The sequence below is a fragment of the Selaginella moellendorffii genome, unplaced genomic scaffold (assembly GCF_000143415.4).
Source record: "Selaginella moellendorffii unplaced genomic scaffold, v1.0 SELMOscaffold_71, whole genome shotgun sequence".
NCBI lineage: Eukaryota > Viridiplantae > Streptophyta > Lycopodiopsida > Selaginellales > Selaginellaceae > Selaginella > Selaginella moellendorffii.
The window spans coordinates 709,532-733,133 of NW_003314332.1; the positions used below are offsets into that span (position 1 = coordinate 709,532).

Below are 23,602 nucleotides of genomic sequence, written 5' to 3' on the forward strand. Positions count from 1 at the left end.
GCCACAAGCAATCGATGGCACGGCTTCTCTGCTAGTGAAACGCACACTATCTGCGACTGTCAACACCTTCGTCGTCCTGGAGACAGCCCGGGCCTCATGCCGTTTCTCTGTTATGATGTTGAACACCTCCCTCGCCCCGTGCGAGAGCCCCACCCCCTTGATCAACAGCACGTAGAGTTCCTTGGAAACGACCCAAGCTTTGATCATCACACCCATGCCTCCGATGGCACCTTTCACTCCCAGCAGGCCCTTGCCAAACGCAGCCACGAAACCAACCTTGAGCGACGCCAGCGCTTCCACAGTGCTCAGCGCGCCTCTCGATGCCTCGTAGCATTTGAGAATCACGGTCCAGTTTGCCGCCGCAACTCGATCATGGGCGACCATCACCTCGCTGAGAATCCCTTTGCTGCCCCTCACCAGGTCGAGAGCACCAAAAGACGCCTTGATCCCGCTCGCCACCTTCTTAAACCCCCCACCAAAGCCCACTCCTCTGTGGAAGCCCCGAGACTTGAGTGCCTTGTGAGACATCTTGAGACCTTTGATCACAACCTTGGCAGCTCGAATTCCCACGACGATCCCATCGGGGGAGAGTATCAAGCTGCTGCCACCACTGCGCTGGGCATTGAGCAAAAGCATCACCCCATGAGCAGCCTTGATCGCCTTGACGACCAAGTCTGCAGCCTTGATCCCCGACGACACAGCCTTGAGCTTGACGAGCAAAGTTGCCAAGTGAGCCGCAACAATGAGCCTCTCCACTCGAAGCTGGGTAAAACCTCCATCGCCATCCCTGGCGCTCAATCTCAACCCTGCTGCCGCCACATCGCTGATCGCTATGCCACCCCCTTGATCACCCTGATCCCGAGCACTCGACGCTCCAGAAACCCTACATTGCGCGACCAGGCCCTGCGAATCCAGATTTCGCCCTCTCTTCTTCTTACCTGGACAGGACGAAGACGGCGAGTGGCGGCGCATTGCCAGGAAGAAGGCGAGGCGGCCCAGGAGCGCCACCGAGACCAAGGCGTCCGCCATAGCAATAACATGGAAGAGGTAGTGTCCACCATAGCCTTATTAATGCCCTAGACTCGCCCACACGAGCTCGAAACCAAGACCACCACCTATCGCTTTCCACCAGCATCGCGACGAGTGGCAATAGCTTCTTTTGGGGAGATACCTGACCAGATGCTACCATTCTCCCTCCCTTCCTTCCCTTCCCACGGGCCACCCTCCATGAGAAAATTTCCATTTGGGAAATTTTCTTGTGGCGTTGCATAGAACCTCTACTGAGATACCTTAGAAATTTTCGTGCAATTGTAAAAAGGTGAAAAGGAAATAGTAAAAGGCTCTTTTCTTGGGGCCTTTTTACCCCATACATAGGGCTTGTATAAATTAGGAGGGAAGAGAGGAGAGATAGCCAAAGGTTTGTAATTTGATAGCTAGAGGAGATGGGGAGCCACTATGGCGATTACACCGCAGGGGCAGAGCTGGAGCGCGAGACCTATTGGCCGAATGAAAAGCTTCGCATTTCCATCTCCGGCGCTGGAGGATTCATAGCATCACACATCGCGCGGCGGCTCAAGGCCGAGGGCCACTACGTCATCGCGTCGGATTGGAAGAAGAACGAGCATATGAGCGAGGAGATGTTTTGCCACGAATTCCATCTCGTGGATCTGCGAGTGATGGAGAATTGCTTGGCGGTGACCAAGGGTGTTGATCACGTCTTTAATTTGGCAGCCGACATGGGTGGGATGGGATTCATACAATCGAATCACTCGGTGATTCTTTTCAACAACACCATGATCAGTTTCAACATGCTGGAAGCAGCTCGGATCAATGGAGTCAAAAGGTTTGGAAAAATCTTTTTCTTTTTTCCTTGGTATTTTGACTTTTTCCTTCTCCCAGGTTTTTCTATGCATCCAGCGCATGCATTTACCCAGAATTCAAGCAACTTGAAACGAACGTGAGTCTCAAGGAATCGGATGCTTGGCCAGCAGAGGTATGCTGTCTTCCAAGAAAAAAACAACTTGTTTCTCAAACTTTTTGTTTTTCATGTTGCTCTTTCTAGCCTCAAGATGCTTATGGACTAGAGAAGCTCTGCAGTGAAGAGCTGTGCAAGCACTACACCAAGGATTTTGGAATCGAGTGCCGGATTGGAAGATTTCACAATATTTATGGGCCTTTTGGTACCTGGAAAGGTGAGCGGTCTAAAGTTTGTTCTTTACTCTCGTAGCTCATGTATTGGTGATTGATGAAAAACAATTCAGGTGGACGGGAGAAGGCTCCAGCGGCATTTTGTAGGAAAGCTCTAACTTCCACTGATAAGTTTGAGATGTGGGGTGATGGGAAGCAAACACGATCATTTACGTTCATCGATGAATGTGTGGAGGGTGTTTTGAGGTGTGTCTCTTTTTCTGCTTTCTGGAATTGATGGTCGATCGATACTAAATGCCTTTTGCTTTTTCTTTCTTGTCGTGCACAGGCTGACAAAGTCGGACTTTCGTGAACCGCTCAATATCGGAAGTGATGAGATGGTGAGCATGAACGAGATGGCTGAGATTATCTTGGGTTTTGGAGACAAGAAACTGCCAATCCACCATATCCCTGGGCCAGAAGGTGTTCGTGGTAGAAATTCGGACAACAATCTGATAAAGGAGAAGCTCGGTTGGGCCCCAACAATGCGACTCAAGGTGAAAAAACGAGTTTTTATTTATTTCTTCCTCTCTCTCCTGTTTTGCAGAAGCAAACTAACGTGAGATTGTGTGGTGTGTAGGATGGACTCCGGATCACTTATATGTGGATCAAGGAGCAGCTAGACGAGGAGATCTCTGAGGGACAGGATATGGCTGCTTATAGCTCCTCCAAAGTTGTGGGAACTCAAGCTCCTGTCCAGCTTGGCTCGCTCAGGAAGGCCGATGGCAAGGAGTAGTAAAGCGAACTTAAGTGACAAACTCAAAAAGTAAAAGAGTGAGCTTTGGATAATCACGAAGCGTTCCTTCACTCCCACTTGCGGTGGAAGTGAAAGAGTAGCAGCAATAAGAATACAAACATCTTGGTTTTATTTTTCTTTCTCTTGGCTTGGATTCGATTCGCTTGAAACGATGGAACTTTAGCTGGCGAGAGCTTCCTTGAGCTCCTTATTCTCTTTCATCTCCATGATAATGTCACAGCCCCCGATAAGCTCGCCTTTGTGGTAGAGCTGAGGATAAGTTGGCCAGTTTGAGAATGCCTTGAGCCCCTGCCTCACCTCCTCGTCACTGAGAATATCAAAGCTGCCAAATTCGATGCCTTCCTCCTTGAGTGCGCTTGCCACCTTCTTGCTAAACCCGCACATTGGCTCCTCCGGCGTCCCTTTCATGAAAAGCATTGTCGGGGACGAGTGAATCAGCTTTTTCAGCCGGCTGTTGATGTCTTCCTTTTCCTCTGTCGCCCCCATAGCCTCCTTGAGCTCGCCACTCTTGTGCATTTCCATGACGATGTCGCATCCACCTATCAGCTCGCCCTTGACGTATAGCTGCGGAAACGTTGGCCAGTTGGAGAAGGACTTGATGCCTTGCCGGACCTCTTCGTCGCTCAGAATGTCGAAGGAGCCAAAAGGAACTCCCACCTCCTCGAGTGCTCCCGCCACTTTCTTGCTGAAACCGCACTTTGGCTCCGACGGACTCCCTTTCATGAACAGCATCACGTCGTGCGAGTGGATAAGCTTCTTTAGGCGCTCCTCGAGAGTTTCCTCCGGTCCCTTGTCGGATCCATTGGCGTGAGCTTTGCTGCCATTCTCTTGCGACTTTAGCTTGGCGTCCGCGAGAGCTTCTCCCAGCTCCCCACTCTTGTGCATCTCCATTATCACATCACACCCTCCCAAAAGCTCGCCTTTGTAGTACAGCTGCGGGTATGTGGGCCAGTTGGAGTAGAGCTTCAAACCTTGACGGACTTCTTCGTCTTGCAAGATGTCGAAGCTCCCAAAATCCACGGACTCCTCCTTGAGCAAACTCACCACATTCCGGCTGAAGCCACAGCGAGGCTCTTCGGGGCTCCCCTTCATGAACAGCATCACGGGCTTGGAGCTAACGAGCTTGTCCAGCTTTGACTTGAGCTCACCGGACACCGAAGGAGGAGGCTCCTCGGACTTGATTTCCGTCTTGCTCGCTCCATTCTCCTTTGGAGGAGCAGCTTCCCCCGCCAAAGCCTCAACTTTGGTGGCCAATTCGGCTGGATTCGCGCCCTCCAGCTTGTCGATCACCTCCTGGTTCTGCATCACAAACAGCACACAAGAGTAAGAAAACAACGACCAGATGCAGCGATTCAGTGACTTTTCCTTTTCTACCTTTATAAAAACGAAGTAAGGCACCACAGAAACGCTGTACTTTTCGGATATTTCTGGATGCTCCTCGGCTTCAACCTGTGAGTACAATAATTGGTGGATGTTTATTAGTCAAGTCTAGGCAAATCAGAGAAGAGAAATCGAGCACACGCCCTGTCAAGCGAGACATGGCATACGGCAGAAGAGAAGGGAAAAAAAAATAGCACCACCAACAACCAGACTCACTTAAGAATGAGACTTGCCATTCACAACTCCACAACAAAAATGTGACCGATTTAGAAACGTGGAAGATGAAAGAGAAACCAAATCCAAAGAAGAAAGAACAAGACAAGCAGCAGCGAATCGAAAAAGAAAAAGAAAACTAGAATGCGATCCGAGAAATCGATGAAGTATTGTATACAAACCCGGAGAAATCTGGCCCGCGGAGCAGTGTCGGCACAGAGTTGCTCGAAGACGACATCCATTTGCTTGGAGGCCTCGCACCAGGGCGCACGGAAATGGAGCACGACCGATTTACCAGCCTTGACAACCTCGTCGAGATGCGCCAATCCACGAGCTTCTTCCACCATGAGCGCCATGTCTCTCCCTCTTCGGACCTCCGACCTCGACCTAGAACAGAGGAGAGCTAGGGCAAGCTTTTAAAGAGGACGAGCAAGCGCATATTCCCTCCCAGCAGAGAGCGCATATTCCGCCACCGTGGCGGCGTGGGCCCCACCCAACGTGCAAAACCCCGTTTGCGTGCGTGGAAGGAACGGGCTGTACTCGTGCCGGGCGCCACGTGTTGAGCTGCGAGTGGCTACTATACAGGGAGAGTGATGTGGATATCCCCCAATGTTTGGGAGCACTAAAAGAATGAGTTGTTGTGATGCAACATCAGTCTCCTTTGTGGAGGTGGAATCGAATCAAACCAACAAACATTACAATCTCTTTCCTCCAAATTCGATCGAAACTTTGTGATGTTCGATTTCATCCAATTTGCCTCTTCCATTTCCTCGAAGTCATGTATGCCACAATGTCCATGTACGCTGCATTGTTCTTGTCCCTCATGCCCGTGTCAAAGTTATAGCGGATGAGCAGCCGAACAATTCTTTGGTTCCCACATCGCGCTGCAATGTCCATTGCAGTTTCTCCCGATGTTCCGGCGTTGGGCCTCGCACCCGCCCTCAGTAGCAGTTCCACCATCTCACTGTCCTGACTAGCAACTGCTTGCAACAGTGGTGTTGACACTTGATCATGGTGATACTCTAGCCCGTCCAGCACAACACCACCTTCACTTATAAGGAGTTCCACCATGGCCTTTTCCCCTTTGAAAGCACACGCGGCCATGAGAGATTGTCCCAAGTCTGCCCACTCCTCCTTGGAAGAAAGCTCATGTATCAGCTTCCTCAGCTTTTCCAACACCCCTCCCTCGGTATCAATTACCTGGTTAAGGTCCAAACTGGCGATCACGTCCGTGTAATCCTCCTCGTAACGGAGGAGGCTATGCAGCTTGTCAAAAACGAGATGAACGTCACCCTTCTCAATTGCTTCCTCAAGCTCCCCCGTCTGGTAGGCGCTAGTACTGCTTTCATCCTTTCTCTCGTCATCGGTGTCGTGTGGGAGTTTCCCCATCTCTGTCAAGACGGCTAGCACTTCAGCATTCTGCCGGGCGGCTCGCGCAAGGCAGGCAAAGGACCAGCCGTCAAAGTCGAGCACCCCGGCTGCGTACTCAACCATTTCCCTGCTTCCATTTGCCCCCAGGCTCCTCCACAACCTGTCTTCAACGCGATCATGTCGGGCTGGATCCTTCCAATGCGAGATGAGGAGTTGGAAGACTGACCAGTCCCCATCTCTCGAGCATGCATGGCTGAAAGGCTCCACTCCATACATCTTACATGCCTCCACAAAAATCCTAAGAAGTGGCAGAAAAGCCCGGTGTTGGGGCTCGATATGATGCCTGTGTCGAAACAGCTGCGCCACCTTTGCTGTAGAACTAGTTATCCCATCATTGGAAGCTGCATCAATCACGAAAACGTCCAGCTCCAGAAACGCTGTCATCACGGCTAAGCTCCAGAAGTCCATGGCATGGTAAAACAACTCTCTCAAAAAATGCGGGTCATTCGCATGTGTCGTTCCCAGAGTCCCCCCTCTTTCAAGCAGGAACATGACCGCTCCCACCTTGTCACCTTCGATGGCATACGAAAGTGGAGTATGGAACTCGTTAACCAGCGCTACATTGACGTAGTCGGGCTGCTGCACATAGTCAAGCAGGATTCTCATCAGTTTGGTGTTGCCTTGATGCGCCATTCTGTGCAGCGGTTTCAGGTTGCTGCTCGGGTGCCATGTATCGTAGTCCATTCCTAAATCGTAGAGAAGATAGGACAGTACCTCGTCACTTTGGCCATCGCATGCTTCGTGCAGTAGCCACTCTTCCTGCACAACGATGTCTCTCCATTTGCTGGCCAGGAAGCGCAGCACAGCTGGACTCCCTGGCCGGGCGCAGATGCTGCACAGTCGGGAAACATCCCTTTCAGGGTTGAAACTCCAAGTGACCCCCGCTCTGTCCATGATATACTCGACGCCCATTTTGAAATCAATCTTGCAAAAGAGATGTAGCAGCGTGTTCCCGTCAATGTCCACCACCATGTTCTTGCTTGGCTGCTCAACGAAAGCGTCCAGAACGTTAGGGAACCTTGTCCTGAGACGGTTGAGCATGTCCCTGTACTCTGGCGACGAAACGAATGCAAGATCATCGTTGTTGTTGTTGTTGCAGCTGTCGCATCGGACGACATTCCATAGCTTATCATAAGCAGCGTGTGCATGTTCCAGGCACTGCTCCAGGGAGAATCTATTTGTACGGTCCTGGCAGCAGCCGTCAACCATGGCAAAGAGCTCGTCAAAAACTGGCTCGATCACAGGCTGTTTCAAGCCTGGTGGAATTTCAAGAGTCACTGGACAGCCTGGGAATCTCTTGTTGTCAATAATTTCCTTGATCTCATCACGCTTCTCAGGGCCATCAGGGATGAAACCATCCCAGGACATCTCGATCCATAGCATGCCCAAGGAGTATACATCTGATGGGAAAGGATTGTCCACAATGAGCTTAAAGCCTTCTGGATCATCCAGCGCATCTGAAACCTCAGGCGATATCCAGAACAGCGACCCGCCCAGCGAGTTGAGGTAGTCAACGTCTCTCACCCTGAAGCTGAATCCAAAGTCTACGAGCTTGGGCGTGCAGAAGCTGTCCAAAAGCACGTTTCTACCTTTGAGATCTCCGTGGTAAACGCCATTTCGATGGCAAGTCTTTACTCCCACCACCACCTCCATGAAGATTTCCAGCTTTGTCTTCCACCAAGATGGAAGCTCTTCCAAGCCCGGACCCCGAGACTTAAGAAACCTGCTAAGATCACCGTGCGGGCCTTCCACGAGCTCCATGACGATGCAGACGCCATTGAGATCGCTGTTGCGGGTAACCCCATAGACATGCACCACATTCCTGGTTCCTTGTAGCACCCTTACATTGCAGGCCTCCCTCAAGACTTCCACAACCTCATCCAGTTCAACTTCGCCAGTGTCGATTTTCTTAACAGCGACTGTTATCATTTTCTCGCTGTGGTCGCCTTTCAAAATGGACCTTGACGGCGTTTGGTGCCTCTTTGCGTTAACCCAAGGCCCTCTGCTAAGCTCAAACCTCTCTCCATGGCTCTCCATCAGCGTACCTTTAAAGATTTTTCCAAAGTTTCCGCCATCGATGCTCCCTACAGAATCCAGCTTTAGAGTGTCCAGCAGATATGTCTCTGCGCGTCTGTACAAGTCAACAGCTACTGCTGGATCCCTTAGATCTTCCCAAGCCTTCATAGCGGCTTCATACCGCGATATCAAGTACTCCGAATCTGAAACAGATGACTCCAGCTCAAATTTTGATGTTAAGGAGGCCATGCACCCAGAACAATCCCCTGGGATGGATGTCAGCTTGGAATCCGAGCGGCCGCTCGTTGCCGTGGCGCCCGCCGCAAGCTAGGAAGAGGAGAAAAAGCCCTCGCTGCCGCCATAGCCGAGCTCTCCTCCCTCCTCCACAAAATTAGGGTTTGGTTTGGGAAAGAAAGAATCTGTACGCCACGTGGCTCTAACACTCCCACCTGGATCTTTATCACCAGCGTGACCATTGCCGCCCACCTAGCTGGAGCCCTGCGAGTACTCCAAGCGCTTCTCGATGTTTGCAGAAAACAATAGATGGAAGAGCCTTAGTGAAGATATCAGCAACCTGGGCCTCAGCTCTCCTCCCATCACTTGTTCTCTGATGTAGTGGTATTTTATTTGTATATGCTTCGTCCTGGCGTGATATCTCGGATTCTCTGAAAGAGCAATTGCTGATTGATTATCCGAGAGAATGACCGTGGGTCCTTGTTGCCGTAGCTGCATACTCGCTACAAGCTCACAAAGCCAGCTCGCCTCTTGTGCTGCCCCTGTCAAAGCTAGATACTCCACTTCAGTTGTCGACAAGGCTGTCACAGCTTGCCGCTTGCTGCTCCAAGTTACCACACCATCACCAAGGAAAAGGCAATAACCGGATGTAGACTTCTTGTCGTCTAAATCCCCTGCATAATCTGCATCGGCATAGCCTTGCAAAATAAATGCGTGACCAGAAACATGCCGTTGATAGCTCAGGCCAAAATTAGCAGTGCCTCTGAGATAGCGCAAGATGCACTTCACAGCTTGCCAATGTTGCCAGCCTGGATTTGCCATATACTTAGCCACCTCTCCCACAGAATAAGCAATGTCTGGGCGGGTACAAACGGCCAAGTAGATTAAGCATCCAACGACCTGGCGATATGGCACAAGATCCATCTGTTGCGTCTCAGCCTCACTAGGAGACATCTCAGCAGACAAATGAGTACTCGCTTGCATTGGAGTAACGGAAGGATTGAGGTTCTCAAGCCCAAACCTGCGCAATACTTCCTCCACATAAGCTCGTTGTGAGAGTGTCACAACTCCTGGTCGTGGTTGCTGAACTTGAATCCCAAGGAAAGTGTGCACGGGGCCAAGATCTTGCATCTCAAACTGGGCTCCTAGCTTTCTCTTGATTTCAGCAAGAAGATACCATCGTCCACATACAAGGCCAAAATGACCAAAGCACCATCCTCAATCTTCATATACACATTTGAGTCGGCATGGTTTTTCTGGAATCCAAGAGAAATCAGAAAAGAATCAGATGCATGGAGGCCATATAAAGCCTTCTTCAGCCGATAAATCCTCTGGCTCGGATCAAGGCCGGATGTAAACCTCCTCAGGAATTTCTCCATGTAAAAATGCAGTCTTCACATCCATTTGCTCCACATAAAGATCATGCTGCGCTGCTAAAGCAAGTAACAGCCTAGTAGAAGCCATCTTCACGACCGGGCTGAAAGTTTCTGTAAAGTCTATGCCTTCGATCTGAGTAAAGCCTCGTCCCACAAGCCTAGCTTTAAAGCACTGCACTTCTCCTGAAGGTCCAGCTTTCACGCAGAAAAGTAGCTTTGTCGAAACTACATTAGCATTGTCAGGAACTTCATCAGGAAGATACCAGGTTTCATTTGTTGCATGAGCTCGCACCCCACACAGCAGCATAAGGAGATTTCTTAGCTTGTGCAAGCGTAACAAGAATCTTCACCTCTGCTGCTGTGAACATAGCCGTTGAACTCTGATGATAAGAAGCTCTAGCAGCTGCTCGTGCTCGCTTCTCAGCTTGCTCTCGCTGATAAGCTTCACCCTTCGCTGTATAGGTTAAAGGGCGACCAGAGCGGCTCAAGACCTGGATAATATCAGGGTCACTGTGACGCACAGGTTACCATACGCTCAGGTTCAGGAATATTGTGCTCGGGCTCAGGATCAGCAACCACCTCAGGAACGTGATCAGGCTCTGGAGCTCGTGTCACAGCAGAGGTTGAAGCTCCCCCTGCAGCTGGAGCATAAGCACAGCCAAGTCGAGGTAGAGGATCATCCTCCTCATCTTCCCATGGATGAAAGAAAACAGGCTGTGAGCTCGCCCTACTTTCTCCACAAAGAACCTGTAGAAGGAACTCCTGGATCCTTGTGACGTTGAAAATACACACGAGATTCATCAAAGATGACATCTCGACTCACAAACTCTTTCCTGAGTCTAGATGAAGGAGTCGATATCCTCGCTGCTCATCACTATAGCCCAGAAATATACACTTCTTGGATTTAACATCCAATTTCCCGCGTAGCTCATTAGGAACATGAGAAAAAGCTAGACAGCCAAGCCTCATAAGGTGTCTTGCCTTGAATAGCTGTGGTCAACACCCTATTACGCATGGCTATCGCATGATCCCAAAACCCTAGGAGGAAGACCAGCATCGGCAATCATCGTCCTAGCCAGCTCCACCACTGTCCTGTTAAACCGCTCAGCTACCCCGTTAAGCTCAGGAGTGTATGGAACTGTGAATTAAATCAAGCTGGTTCTCCACTTCATGCTTATAAGCCTTAAATGCTAGCAAAGCTTCGTCCTTAGGAGCTAAGAACTTAACAGCCACATACCTCGTAGCATCATCAATAAACGAAATAAAGTACCTCTTCTTGCGCTGTGTCATCACTTGAAAAGGGCCACATAAGTCTGAGTGAACCAGCTGAACTGAACACTCCCACCAGAGTTGAACGCCCGACGATGCTGCTTTCCCATGATGCATGGCTCGCATAATGGCATTGAAAAGGACGTGATGGCCAAGCCATCAACCACGTGGTCTCGCTGCAACTGCTGGATCGTCTTGTGATTCACGTGGCCAAGTCGACTTTGGATATCTGCAGTGATGAACTCGCAGATGAACTCACAGTAGCCACTGCCATTGTAGCTAGCAGCTTCCCTGGAACAGAAACCTTGCAATCCATCCAGAACAGTCGTCCTATCTTGCTTGCTGAAGCCAAGAGAAAGCTAGGAGCCCAGTTTGAGATGCAAGATCTTGGCCCTGTGCACACTTTCCTTGGGATTCAAGTTCAGCAACCACGGCCAGGAGTTGTGACACTCTCACAACAAGCTTATGTGGAGGAAGTATTGCACAGGTTTATTAGAACCTCAATCCTTCTGTTACTCCAATGCAAGCAAGTACTCATTTTGTCTGTTGAGATGTCTCCTAGTGAGGCTTAGACATAACATATGGAGCTTGTGCCATATTGCATATGTTGCTTAATTATTCCATGTGAGGCAATTAGTTATCTACCCGTACTACAATTCCGCAGTGGATACCTTCATCTGTGGATACTCCACACAAGCAACTAGTTATCCACCCGTATGTAAGGAACCGACTCCCCGAGATGTCGTAGGCTAAAGGATCCCCAAAAGCTTGACCGAAATGACAAAGAGTTCATCGGATGGGACCAAGTCGAGGATCGAGTCCAAGACCGACTCTAGGACCGAGTTCGAGATAGAGTCCGGAATCGAGTCCGAGACCGACTCGGGGACCGAGTTCGAGTCCGAGTTCGAGACCGAGTTCGAGACGGAGTCCGGATCCGAAATCGGGTCCGAGACCGAGTCCGAGGTCGAGTCCGAGGTCGGGTCCGAGATCGGGTCCGAGATCGGGTCCGTGATCGAGTCCGAACCCGAATCCGAAGTCGGATCCGAAATCGGGTCCGAGATCGAGCCAGAGACTAAGTCCAAATACTAATACGGGTCAAGGGGTGAAAGCCCAAAGCGTGCGTCTCCCGGGGGGGGGGCTGCAGGGGGTTCCAAAAGTATAGTAGGGATAGTGAGGTCCAGGAACCAGTTTTGAAGGGACTCTCCAGTTGGGCTTCCAAACCGACTTGAGGTTGAGACTGGGACCGAGGGGCCTTGGGTGGGAGTGAGCATGGACTTGGCTGGTGCCGGAGGGGCCATCCAAGGAAGTGCTCAAGAGCAGCTCCCACTCCCGAAAGGGAAACCGATTGCGGTGCTCCCGGCTTATGTGGAGTGGTGCCCCACTTGAGTACCATGCGGCTCATTGGTCCTCGCCCTTCCTAGGGGCTTGGGCCTTCCTTCGGGATGGAAGTGGGGGGCGAGAGGTACCCATACCGGGCCGCTAGGCCACGGTGTTTCGCCCCGGCATCCCGAAGCAAGTGTTGCACTCAAGACTTGGGATTTAGAGGGTCCCATGATCAAGTCTTGTGGTACCAAGGGATGTTAGGAACCTAGAAGCTTGGTGTGCTTGGCTGCTTGTGCTTGCGGGGAGTGTAGCCGAACCTTAAGTCCAGTCTAACCCGGGGAGGGGGATTGGGAGTGATTTGGGAATCCGTGGAAGGATGGCTAACACCCCGTTGCTCGTGCAGTGAGTAGCTGAAACCAAGTAGGAGCTGGTACCATAGGCGAGAACCTTGGCGAGGGGACTTAGCAAAAGCCAAGGCAGTGTTGGACGGATAGACGAGGTAAGCTGGCAAATTGGAAAGGAAAAATTTGTGGCTTACAATTTGGTATCGGAGCCTTTATCTCAGTTCTAGCGAAGGATAGAGGCGGATTGCTGGGAGATGGCAAGGGTAGGGCGTAAGCGAACCCAGGCGGAGACGGAACCTCCGCCGGAGCTGGAGCCTCCAGTTGAACAAGAGGCTATGGATGAGGAATCCTTGCATGAGGAGGACTCTAGTGAGGAAACTTCCAAACAGGAGTCCGGTGGCGAGGTTCGGTCGTCCAAGGCTCGATTGGACGTGCTAGAAGGACAGCTGGCACAGACCAATGCCCTGCTGGAGACTCTCGTACGCAAGTTAAAGCGTGACGAGAAGCGGAAGAAAAAGCGAAAGACTGCGGATGAAGGCAGCGCAGAAGGTGCGGACCCTTCGGCAGGGACTGAGGCAAAACCAGACAAGGTCGAACAGACCGAAGTGGAATCAGTCCCTCAGGCAGTTCCCAAGTACAAACCAAAGCCCCCACCGGTGTTCAAGGGAGTGAACGACTATAAGGTTGTGGAGGATTGGTTTTACGATATGGAGGACTACTTCCGAGCGTTACGGTTACCGAGCTCGGAGAAGGTCCCATGTGCAAAACCATACTTGGCAGATAATGCCAAGTCTTGGTGGAGAACAACGGAGGCCAACGAAGGACCAGCGGCCACCTGGGACATGATGAAGGCGAGGATCCGCGCGACATACGTTCCTCCGAATGCCACTCTGCATCTGAGAGATGAGCTGAGTAGGCTGAAGCAGACTGGAACCATCCAGGAATATGTGAATGGGTTCATGGCAAAGAGGATACTTGTCACGGACATGGGGGATATGGATGCGTTCCATGCCTTTATATCAGGTTTGCAAACCTGGGCTCGCGGTGAGGTGATGCGCTGGAACCCGACCAACTACAAGGAAGCGTTGGATGCGGCCATCAAGGTGCATTTCAACGATAACCTGCGAAAGGGGAACACGACGGGGTCGGGATCCACGTTTCACAAAGGGGCCAAACCGAGGGGAACATATAGCAGGGGGAAATTCAAGAAGAGTTTCTCTAAGAATGAGTCCTCGGGATTCCGGAAAGGCAAATCCGGTGGCCAGCGAGCAAGTACGTGGGGGAGTCAAGCGAAAAGAGACAAACCCACGGATAAAAAGGTCAAGTCATATAGCAGCGTGGGAAACAACGTATGCTACAACTGCGGTGAAGCGGGACACTTTTCGAGGGAATGTCCCTACCCGAAGAAGGCCAGAACCAATATGGCCATCAAGTCGGGTGAAGTCCAAAATGAGGTATGTGATCCAGTCCCTAACTCAAAGTTACTCATTACACAAGCAACTTTGGTAGAGAGTCGTTCGCGACATCTACTAGCCCTCCGAGGGAAGCTCGGAGGTAGCTTTGTTAAGATCCTTATTGACACGGGTGCTTCGGATAATTTTGTGGCTGCAGACATAGTCCGGCAAGCCAGACTAACGGTGCAGCGGCTAGGCGAACCAAGGACTATAGAGTTTGTTCAAGGTAGCCAAAGCACCGATGAGGTACTTCGACAAGCGAGAGTCGAAGTGGGGACATGGAAAGTGGACATGGATTTCACCGTCTTGGACATGGCGGGATTTGACGTGATCTTCGGAATGGATTGGTTTAATCGGTTCGTGGTAGCCCTGCATGGACAAGGTAGGAACCTTGTGGTATTGGCGAATGCCCAAGGAAGAAGATCTAGGGTGGAGGCCTAGGATCTAAAGGTAGGGCAAAGCAAGGCCAAAGAGTCATGCTTAAACCTGGTGTCCACGAGAGGACAACTCACTAAAGGAACTAAGGCAGCCTTTTTGTGCTTACTCTCGGTGAAGAGTGACAAAAAGACAAGAACGGAAGAAGTACCTTTAGTGATCCAGCAGGTGCTGGACCAATTCCAGGATACGATGCCGGAGGAGCTACCGGCGGGGTTGCCCCCCGCACGACCGATAGAACATAAGATTGAGCTAGTCGAGGGTGCTGAGGCGGTGGTTCGTCCACCCTATCGATTGAACGAAAAAGAACTCAAGGAGCTCAAGAGCCAACTAGAGGAGTTGGTGGACAAAGGGTATGTTAGGTTGAGCAAGTCGCTGTATGGGGCGCCGGTGCTATTTGTGAAAAAGAAAGATGGATCTATGCGCATGTGCATAGACTACCGGTTGCTCAACAAGTATACCAAGAAGAACAAGTACCCTTTGCCAAGGATCGAGGACCTGTTCGATAGGTTGGGAAAGGCAAAATACTTCTCGAGGATTGACCTAAGGTCAGGATACTACCAGATCAGGGTAGCTGAGGAAGATGTCGAGAAGACAACCTGTCGAACGAGGTATGGGAGCTTTGAGTTTCTGGTGATGCCCTTTGGGCTGTGCAATGCGCCGGCAACGTTTTCGGCGTTGATGAACCACATCTTTGTACCCTATCTGGATCACTTCGTGGTCGTCTATATTGACGACATCCTGATCTATAGCGAGACGCTAGAGGAGCATGCCGAACACTTGGCGAAGGTGTTTGAGAAACTAAGGGAACACAAACTGTATGCTAAAGAGAGCAAATGTGACTTTGCTCAACAAGAGGTAAAGTTTCTCGGGCATGTGGTGGGCCAGGACGGGCTCAAGGTGGACCTAGAGAAGGTCCAAGCGATCCAGGATTGGGAGCGACCATCGAATGTACATGAGTTGAGGGCATTCCTGGGGCTATGCAACTACTATCGAAAGTTTATCAGACACTATTCGAGAGTAGCCCTGCCCTTAACGGACCAAACAGGAAAAGGGAAGATGGTATGGACAGCAGAATGCGAGGCGGCATTCATCCACCTCAAAGGGAAGTTGAGGAAGGCTCCCATATTGGCATTGCCAGACTTTGGTAAGGACTTTGAGGTAGAAACGGATGCTTCGGACTTTGCGTTGGGTGCAGTTCTGAAGCAAGACAACCATCCGGTAGCGTTCTTCTCGAAGAAGCTGGACAAGGCTCAACGGAAGTGGCCTGCTCACGAGAAGGAATTGTTTGCGGTGGTCAAGGCACTCAAGGAGTGGCGACACTACCTTGGGAGACACTTCAAGGTTTACACGGACAATGTGGCAACGAAACACTTCTTGTCACAGCCCGACCTAAGAGGGAAACAAGGTCGGTGGGCCAATGCCTTGGCCGAGTTTGATTGCAAAATTCTGTACAAGCCTGGGAAGAGCAACATCGTGGCGGATGCGCTAAGTCGAAAAGCGAGCTTGAAGTTGGCAATATCCAGCGCAACAGCAACCTTCTGGGACGATGTGCGGACAGCATATGAGAACGATGGTCTAGCACAGGAAGTGTTGCTGAGGAATCTAGAGGCGCGGGAAGCTCACCAGAGAGGTGAGCTGCCAACGGAAGAGAAAACGGGCTATGCAGAACGCAACGGACTCATTTATTACAAGCAAACGAGGGTGTATGTTCCAGAAGGGGAACTAAGGAAGGTGGCCTTAGAAGAGTGTCATGACGGACCTCTTGCGGGACATGGTGGAGTGCCCAAGACGATGGGCTTACTCAAAAGGAAGTACCATTGGCCAGATATGGCTAAGGACGTCCAAGACTATGTAAAGACATGTCCAACATGTTAGCAGGTAAAAGCCGTGACCAAGGCTAGTGGGGGCTTGTTGCAAAGCATCCCAATTCCAGATCGCCCGTGGAAATGTCTTACAATGGACTTCATCACGGGACTCCCCCCAAGTGAGGGGTTTGATGCGATATTCGTGGTGGTGGACCGATTTTCAAAAATGGCACACTTCATACCCACCACAACAGATGTGGATGCGGAAGGTGTGGCAAAGCTGTTCTTTGAACAAGTGGTTCGAGTGCGGGGAAGACCAGAAGAGATCATCTCAGATCTAGATAAGATCTTCACCAGTAGGTTCTGGAGGACTCTCCTGGAACAGTATCGCACCAAGTTGAAATTCAGCACAGCCTACCACCCACAGACAGGTATGGGGTATTGAGTCAAGTTGTTGGCCCTAACACTTCTTGACAGACGGACAAACGGAAAGGGTGAATAGGCAGCTGGAGGATTATTTGCGATGCTATGTCTCGGGAGACCAGACCGATTGGGTAAGTCATTTGGGACTTGCGGAAATGTGTTATAACAACTCACCACATTCGAGTATCGGGGTGAGTCCATGGGAAGTCATCAATGGGCGAGCTATTGAAGGTCCTGTGGAACTCGGCGTGGCCGAGTATCATGGAGAGTTGCCCGCAGTGGAGGCATTCACGGCGGAAAGACTCAGCATTTGGAATCTAGTGAGGGATTCCTTGGAACGGGCTCAACAAAGGCAAACTAAATACGCGAACCAGAAGCGTCGGGATGTAGAGTTCCAAGCTGGGGAGAAGGTGTGGCTGAACACCAAAAACCTCAGACTACCAAGTGGGATCAGCCGAAAGTTGACCCAAAGGTAAAGATGCATGTATTCCTGTAAATGAATTGATCTTGAGTTCCTTAAGCAGGTTCGCGGGGCCTTACGAGATTGAGGCACGAATCGGTAAAGTGGCTTACCGACTCCGACTTCCTCGAGAGATGGGGAAGATGCACCCAGTGTTCCACGTGAACTTACTCAAGCCGTACTTTGAGGATCCGCTTCGCAAGGACCAAGTGAGACCTTTACCTGAGGTTATCCAAGGGGAAGAGGAATACGAAGTCGAAGCCATCCTCAATGCGCGCAAGAGCAAGCGACAAGGACGCGAGGTGAGAGAGTTCCATGTGAAGTGGAAAGGATTTCCACACTGCGAAGCAACATGGGAACCGGAGGAGAACCTAGCGAACGCGCGAGATCTAGTGGAGGAATTTCTGCAAGGCAGAACTCTATGTACTTATGCAAAATTCAATTAAAAATATCAATTTGCAAAGTTGAGCAAATGGCATATGTTGGGACCCGAAGGCGCGCCAAAGGTAAGCTAATTAGCATGGGTTGGATAGGTCGACCAGGCGTAGGGCACTACGCCTGACTCCCCGCGGGGATGTCGAATCCGTAGACGTATTCTACGGAGGTTGGGTTCGAGTCCCAACCCCCTAGTAAAGCAAGGCTGGGTTCAAGTCCCGACCCTATACTAGGGCGTGGTGAAGTGAGGAGTATAGGGACACCTATATTCCGTTGTCATGGGCTCTTGGCCGGGGAGGCTAACTTAGGCACACCGCTAAGTGGGGGGATGCCCCCGGAGACATGGACAACAAGTCGTAGGATAAAACGAGACGTTCGATGTGGGCATCGAACTTCTTCTATGGGTGGTGGAGTTGTAAGGAACCGACTCCCCGAGATGTCGTAGGCTAAAGGATCCCCAAAAGCTTGACCGAAATGACAAAGAGTTCATCGGATGGGACCAAGTCGAGGATCGAGTCCAAGACCGACTCTAGGACCGAGTTTGAGATAGAGTCCGGAATCGAGTCCGAGACCGACTCGGGGACCGAGTTCGAGTCCGAGTTCGAGACCGAGTTCGAGACGGAGTCCGGATCCGAAATCGGGTCCGAGACCGAGTCCGAGGTCGAGTCCGAGGTCGGGTCCGAGATCGGGTCCGAGATCGAGTCCGTGATCGAGTCCGAACCCGAATCCGAAGTCGGATCCGAAATCGGGTCCGAGATCGAGCCAGAGACTAAGTCCAAATACTAATACGGGTCAAGGGGTGAAAGCCCAAAGCGTGCGTCTCCCAGGGGGGGGGGGCTGCAGGGGGTTCCAAAAGTATAGTAGGGATAGTGAGGTCCAGGAACCAGTTTTGAAGGGACTCTCCAGTTGGACTTCCAAACCGACTTGAGGTTGAGACTGGGACCGAGGGGCCTTGGGTGGGAGTGAGCATGGACTTGGCTGGTGCCGGAGGGGCCATCCAAGGAAGTGCTCAAGAGCAGCTCCCACTCCCGAAAGGGAAACCGATTGCGGTGCTCCCGGCTCATGTGGAGTGGTGCCCCACTTGAGTACCATGCGGCTCATTGGTCCTCGCCCTTCCTAGGGTCTTGGGCCTTCCTTCGGGATGGAAGTGGGGGGCGAGAGGTACCCATACCGAGCCGCTAGGCCATGGTGTTTCGCCCCAGCATCCCGAAGCAAGTGTTGCACTCAAGACTTGGGATTTAGAGGGTCCCATGATCAAGTCTTGTGGTACCAAGGGATGTTAGGAACCTGGAAGCTTGGTGTGCTTGGCTGCTTGTGCTTGCGGGGAGTGTAGCCGAACCTTAAGTCCAGTCTAACCCGGGGAGGGGGATTGGGAGTGATTTGGGAATCCGTGGAAGGATGGCTAACACCCCGTTGCTCGTGCAGTGAGTAGCTGAAACCAAGTAGGAGCTGGTACCATAGGCGAGAACCTTGGCGAGGGGACTTAGCAAAAGCCAAGGCAGTGTTGGACGGATAGACGAGGTAAGCTGGCAAATTGGAAAGGAAAAATTTGTGGCTTACACCGTACTGCAGTCTCACAGTGAATACCTTTATCCATTGATACTCCACACAATTGCTTCATCCACTCATACCTTCATCCGTGGATACTCCACATAGTTGCTTCATCCACTAGTACTACAGTCCCATAGTGGATACCTTCATCCGTGGATACTCCACACAGTTGCCTCATCCACCCATACTGCAATCCCACAGTGGATACCTTCATGTGTGGAGTATTCCACATAGGCAACTAGTCATCCACCCGTACTGTAGTCCCACAGTGGATACCTTCATGTGTGGAGTATTCCACACAGGCAACTAGTCATCCACCTGTACTGCAGTCCCACAGTGGATACTTTCATGTGTGAAGTATTCCACACAAGCAACTAGTCATCCACCCGTACTGCAGTCCCACAGTGGATACTTTCATGTGTGGAGTATTCCACACAGGAAACTAATCATCCATCCGTACTGCAGTCCCACAATGGATACCTTCATGTGTGGAGTATTCCACACAGGCAACTAGTCATCCACCCATACTACAGTCCCACAGTGTATACCTTCATCCATGGATACTCCACACTGTTGCCTCATCCACCCGTACTACAGTTCTATAGTGGATACTTTCATCCGTGGATACTCCACACAATTGCTTCATCCACCTGTACTGCAGTCCCACAATGGATACCTTCATCTGTGGATACTCCACACAAGAGGAAAGACGTGGGCATCCATGTCATACACATGGATGCATAATACGTACGATTTTAAATTTAGGGGTAAAAATATACCTTGCTCAAGAGTATATTATATTTTAAGTAGCCACTAATTAATGAAAATCGAACCCTTGCCATTTTCTTTGATACGGAAAATATAGCACACTTTATTTCTCTTCCCTTAAACCAACTAAAAAAGGGGTAATTGTTTGATGAGAAAGCCCTTTGATGGCTATTTTATCCAAGGTTTCAAGGATCCACAATAACAGTATATTCAAATCTCATTCCATAATCACATGCACTACACATATCCACATCTTCTTGTAGGTCCACTCCCATAATTTCACAAATTGACTTCCAATTCTCAGCAAAACTCTTCTCCATATTCATGTGGACACTGTAGAGAGGGTTGAGTCTTCCTCCTAACGCTCCATTTGCCTAGTATCCATATCTTTCCACTCATTATATGGATCTGTGTCATCATCATCTTTGGACGGGCATTCATCCAAATACCATAGGCCAGACAGGCCAGAATCCCCACCTCATAAACCAGAACTGTGCATGTTTTTTCCAGGCAAGGAAATTCGTCTTATCGAACTGCTCCATGTCTCTGGAGGAAGAAGATGACGCCATCCTATCCTAGCATCTATGGCACTGATCTGCCAGAAAAACCTAACTTATTGCTCTGATACCATGATGAGAGAAGCCAGGCCTCATGGCCTAGTGTGCTATAAAGAATGAGAACACTCCCAAAACAATCCCCTGGGATGGATCTCACACATGATGGGAAAGAAAACTAAGAAAGCCCTAAACTGAAGGAATGTGACTCAAGCTATAGGTGCTGTATGCCACGTGGCTCTAACAAAATTGTCCCCCCTATATATATACACACGCTCTCATCTAATTGAGCAATTCTTAGTCAACTGATACAAAGTCAAGCAGAATTAATTGGAAACTGATCCCTTGCTTTGGTAGCTTCCTCGAATCTTACGAGCTACCGAAGTGGAAAATCGATCAGCCTTTCTTTGGCGGTGATCTCTTCCATGATGAGTGCGTATGACGCTGAAAATTCTTCATTTTTCGATCTCTCGCACGATCAATCAATCAGCAACTTTGAGCGTCAGCCAACTTGTTTCTGAAGTGTGTTCCAGCTGTTTGCCACACTTGATCAACAAAGTCAAGAAGAATTCATTGGAATGAGAAGTCAACTGATCCAATGCATGATCTAATATAAGTTCTTCAATAAATATGTGTGAAGATCGATTCACCGGGATATGGCGACTGAGGGCTTGGTCGCCGCAGGCGCTACTGCAGCATTGGGAGCTCTTCGAGGAGATCTTCGAGGAACAGCCGACCTTCTGATCAAGCTTGCTTGTGCTGCTTGCAACAGCATAGGCAGATGCCAGGCGATGGCAGACAAGGTGAAGATGGTTAAAACCGCCCTCGAGAGCAGCTCATACAGGTACGACGATGTCAACCTTCAGGTTAATCTAGAAAAGCTGCTAGTTGTGATGAAAGACTGCGTGTGTCTTGTCGAGAAACACAGCAAGACGAGTACGGTGAGCTTCTTCTTCTCGTGCCACGCTCTCACTGTTGACGAATTTGACGACCTCAACGCGCGCCTCAATCGCTGCATCAGCTGCTTGAATCTGATCACATCTCCTCGTATGATCGCAGTCATGAGCACAAAGACGAGATCATAGCCCAAGTACAGGCCAACACAGCACGAACTATTGAGGAGATAAAGCAGCTGGTCAAGGGCCAGGAGCCCGTAGAATATTTGACAGCCGTGCAGGGCGTTGTGACCGTGGGTGAAGCCTTGGCCGGGGACTACATGATATCTGCGACGCTCACCGACAACAGCTCCTCAGTGTCACGGAAAGTCATCCTAGTGCAGTCACACGAGACAAAGAAGGAAGTTGCGATCCTGGAGAAACTAAGCCTTCACGAGTGCATACTTGAGTTGCTTGGCATCTTTCCATATGGTGAGTCCAAGCCTTAGACACCGACCTGCCTTTGATGAAAAGTGTGACATCTACTCACTGGGAGTGGTGATTTGGGAGCACATCACTGGGAACTTTCCTTTCGCCAAATACACTAACTACCGAAAACTTACCAGAGATCGGAGCGAAAATGTTGCCCTCTTAAAAAAGCGAACTTAAGTGACAAACTCAAAAGTTAAAGAGTGAGTTTGGATAATCACGAAGCGTTCCTCACTTCCACTTGCAGTGGAAGTAAAAGAGTAGCAGCAATAAGAATACAAACATCTTGGTTTTATTTTTCTTTCTCTTGGCTTGGATTCGATTCGCTTGAAACGATGGAACTTTAGCTGGCGAGAGCTTCCTTGAGCTCCTTATTCTCTTTCATCTCCATGATAATGTCACAGCCCCCGATAAGCTCGCCTTTGAGGTAGAGCTGAGGATAAGTTGGCCAGTTTGAGAATGCCTTGAGCCCCTCGTCACTGAGAATATCAAAGCTGCCAAATTCGATGCCTTCCTCCTTGAGTGCGCTTGCCACCTTCTTGCTAAACCCGCACTTTGGCTCCTCGGGCGTCCCTTTCATGAAAAGCATTGTCGGGGACGAGTGAATCAGCTTTTTCAGCCGGCTGTTGATGTCTTCCTTTTCCTCTGTCGCCCCCACAGCTTCCTTGAGCTCGCCACTCTTGTGCATTTCCATGACGATGTCGCATCCACCTATCAGCTCGCCCTTGACGTATAGCTGCGGAAACGTTGGCCAGTTGGAGAAGGACTTGATGCCTTGCCGGACCTCTTCGTCGCTCAGAATGTCGAAGGAGCCAAAAGGAACTCCCACCTCCTCGAGTGCTCCCGCAACTTTCTTGCTGAAACCGCACTTTGGCTCCGACGGACTCCCTTTCATGAACAGCATCACGTCGTGCGAGTGGATAAGCTTTTTTAGACGCTCCTCGAGAGTTTCCTCCGGTCCCTTGTCGGATCCATTGGCGTGAGCTTTGCTGCCATTCTCTTGCGACTTTAGCTTGGCGTCCGCAAGAGCTTCTCCCAGCTCCCCACTCTTGTGCATCTCCATTATCACATCACACCCTCACAAACAGCACACAATAGTAAGAAAAAAACGACCAAATGCAGCGATTGAGTGACTTTTCCTTTTCTACCTTTATAAAAACGAAGTAAGGCACCAAAGAAACGCTGTACTTTTCGGATATTTCTGGATGCTCCTCGGCTTCAACCTGTGAGTACAATAATTGGTGGATGTTTATTAGTCAAGTCTAGGCAAATCAGAGAAGAGAAAATCGAGCACACGCCCTGTCAAGCGAGACATGGCATACGGCACTGCAAGATCCAGAAGAGAAGGGGAAAAAAAAATAGCACCACCAACAACCAGACTCACTTAAGAATGAGACTTGCCATTCACAACTCCACAACAAAAATGTGACCGATTTAGAAACGTGGAAGATGAAAGAGAAACAAAAAAAACAAGACAAGCAGCAGCGAATCGAGAAAAAAATAAATAAATAAAAATAAAATGCGATCCGAGAAATCGGTGAAGTATTAACCGGTGAAGTATTGTATACAAACCCGGAGAAATCTGGCCCGCGGTGCAGTGTCGGCACAGAGCTGCTCGAAGACGACATCCATTTGCTTGGAGGCCTCGCACCAGGGCGTACGGAAATGGAGCACGACCGATTTACCAGCCTTGACAACCTCGTCGAGATGCGCCAATCCACGAGCTTCTTCCACCATGAGCGCCATGGCTCTCCCTCTTCGATCGCTCGAGACCCTAGAACAGAGGAGACCTAGGGCAAGCTTTTAAAGAGGACGAGCAA

At 50.3% G+C, this 23,602-nt stretch overlaps 3 protein-coding genes and 1 pseudogene across 3 annotated transcripts; 1 reads left to right on the forward strand and 3 right to left on the reverse strand.

The window, feature by feature from the left end:
* The first annotated feature begins 1,201 nt into the window (after nt 1-1,201).
* Nucleotides 1,202-3,064, forward strand: LOC9639782 (GDP-mannose 3,5-epimerase 1). Its single transcript, XM_002985999.2, has 6 exons — nt 1,202-1,843; nt 1,900-1,993; nt 2,063-2,192; nt 2,262-2,394; nt 2,477-2,684; nt 2,768-3,064. Exons 1-6 carry the CDS (start codon nt 1,443-1,445, stop codon nt 2,921-2,923), a joined length of 1,122 nt encoding a protein of 373 aa, XP_002986045.1. The 5' UTR covers nt 1,202-1,442; the 3' UTR covers nt 2,924-3,064.
* Nucleotides 2,951-4,929, reverse strand: LOC9639719 (monothiol glutaredoxin-S17). The gene is made up of 3 exons (XM_002986062.2): nt 4,720-4,929; nt 4,319-4,393; nt 2,951-4,243 (listed from the first exon to the last, which is right to left on the reverse strand). The coding sequence occupies exons 1-3, from the start codon at nt 4,891-4,893 to the stop codon at nt 3,104-3,106; spliced, it is 1,389 nt and encodes a 462-aa protein (XP_002986108.2). The 5' UTR covers nt 4,894-4,929; the 3' UTR covers nt 2,951-3,103.
* A 199-nt stretch (nt 4,930-5,128) lies between these two features.
* LOC112340832 lies at nt 5,129-8,400 on the reverse strand. The gene has a single exon (XM_024659925.1). The coding sequence runs from the start codon at nt 8,231-8,233 to the stop codon at nt 5,282-5,284; it is 2,952 nt and encodes a 983-aa protein (XP_024515693.1). The 5' UTR covers nt 8,234-8,400; the 3' UTR covers nt 5,129-5,281.
* Nucleotides 8,401-21,974: 13,574 nt separating this feature from the next.
* On the reverse strand, nt 21,975-23,534 carry LOC9639720 (annotated as a pseudogene).
* Nucleotides 23,535-23,602: the final 68 nt, after the last annotated feature.

What these genes read in the sequence shown, in the direction of transcription:
- LOC9639782 (XM_002985999.2), top strand. Translation starts at nt 1,443, where the DNA reads ATGGGGAGCCACTATGGCGATTACACCGCAGGGGCAGAGCTGGAGCGC. An exon ending in GCCTTTTGGTACCTGGAAAG is followed by an intron (nt 2,193 to 2,261) that starts GTGAGCGGTCTA and finishes AAAACAATTCAG; the next exon opens with GTGGACGGGAGAAGGCTCCA. An exon ending in TGTGTGGAGGGTGTTTTGAG is followed by an intron (nt 2,395 to 2,476) that starts GTGTGTCTCTTT and finishes TGTCGTGCACAG; the next exon opens with GCTGACAAAGTCGGACTTTC.
- LOC9639719 (XM_002986062.2), bottom strand. Translation starts at nt 4,893, where the DNA reads ATGGCGCTCATGGTGGAAGAAGCTCGTGGATTGGCGCATCTCGACGAG. An exon ending in CGCGGGCCAGATTTCTCCGG is followed by an intron (nt 4,394 to 4,719) that starts GTTTGTATACAA and finishes TTGTACTCACAG; the next exon opens with GTTGAAGCCGAGGAGCATCC. An exon ending in CTTACTTCGTTTTTATAAAG is followed by an intron (nt 4,244 to 4,318) that starts GTAGAAAAGGAA and finishes TTTGTGATGCAG; the next exon opens with AACCAGGAGGTGATCGACAA.
- LOC112340832 (XM_024659925.1), bottom strand. Translation starts at nt 8,233, where the DNA reads ATGGCCTCCTTAACATCAAAATTTGAGCTGGAGTCATCTGTTTCAGAT.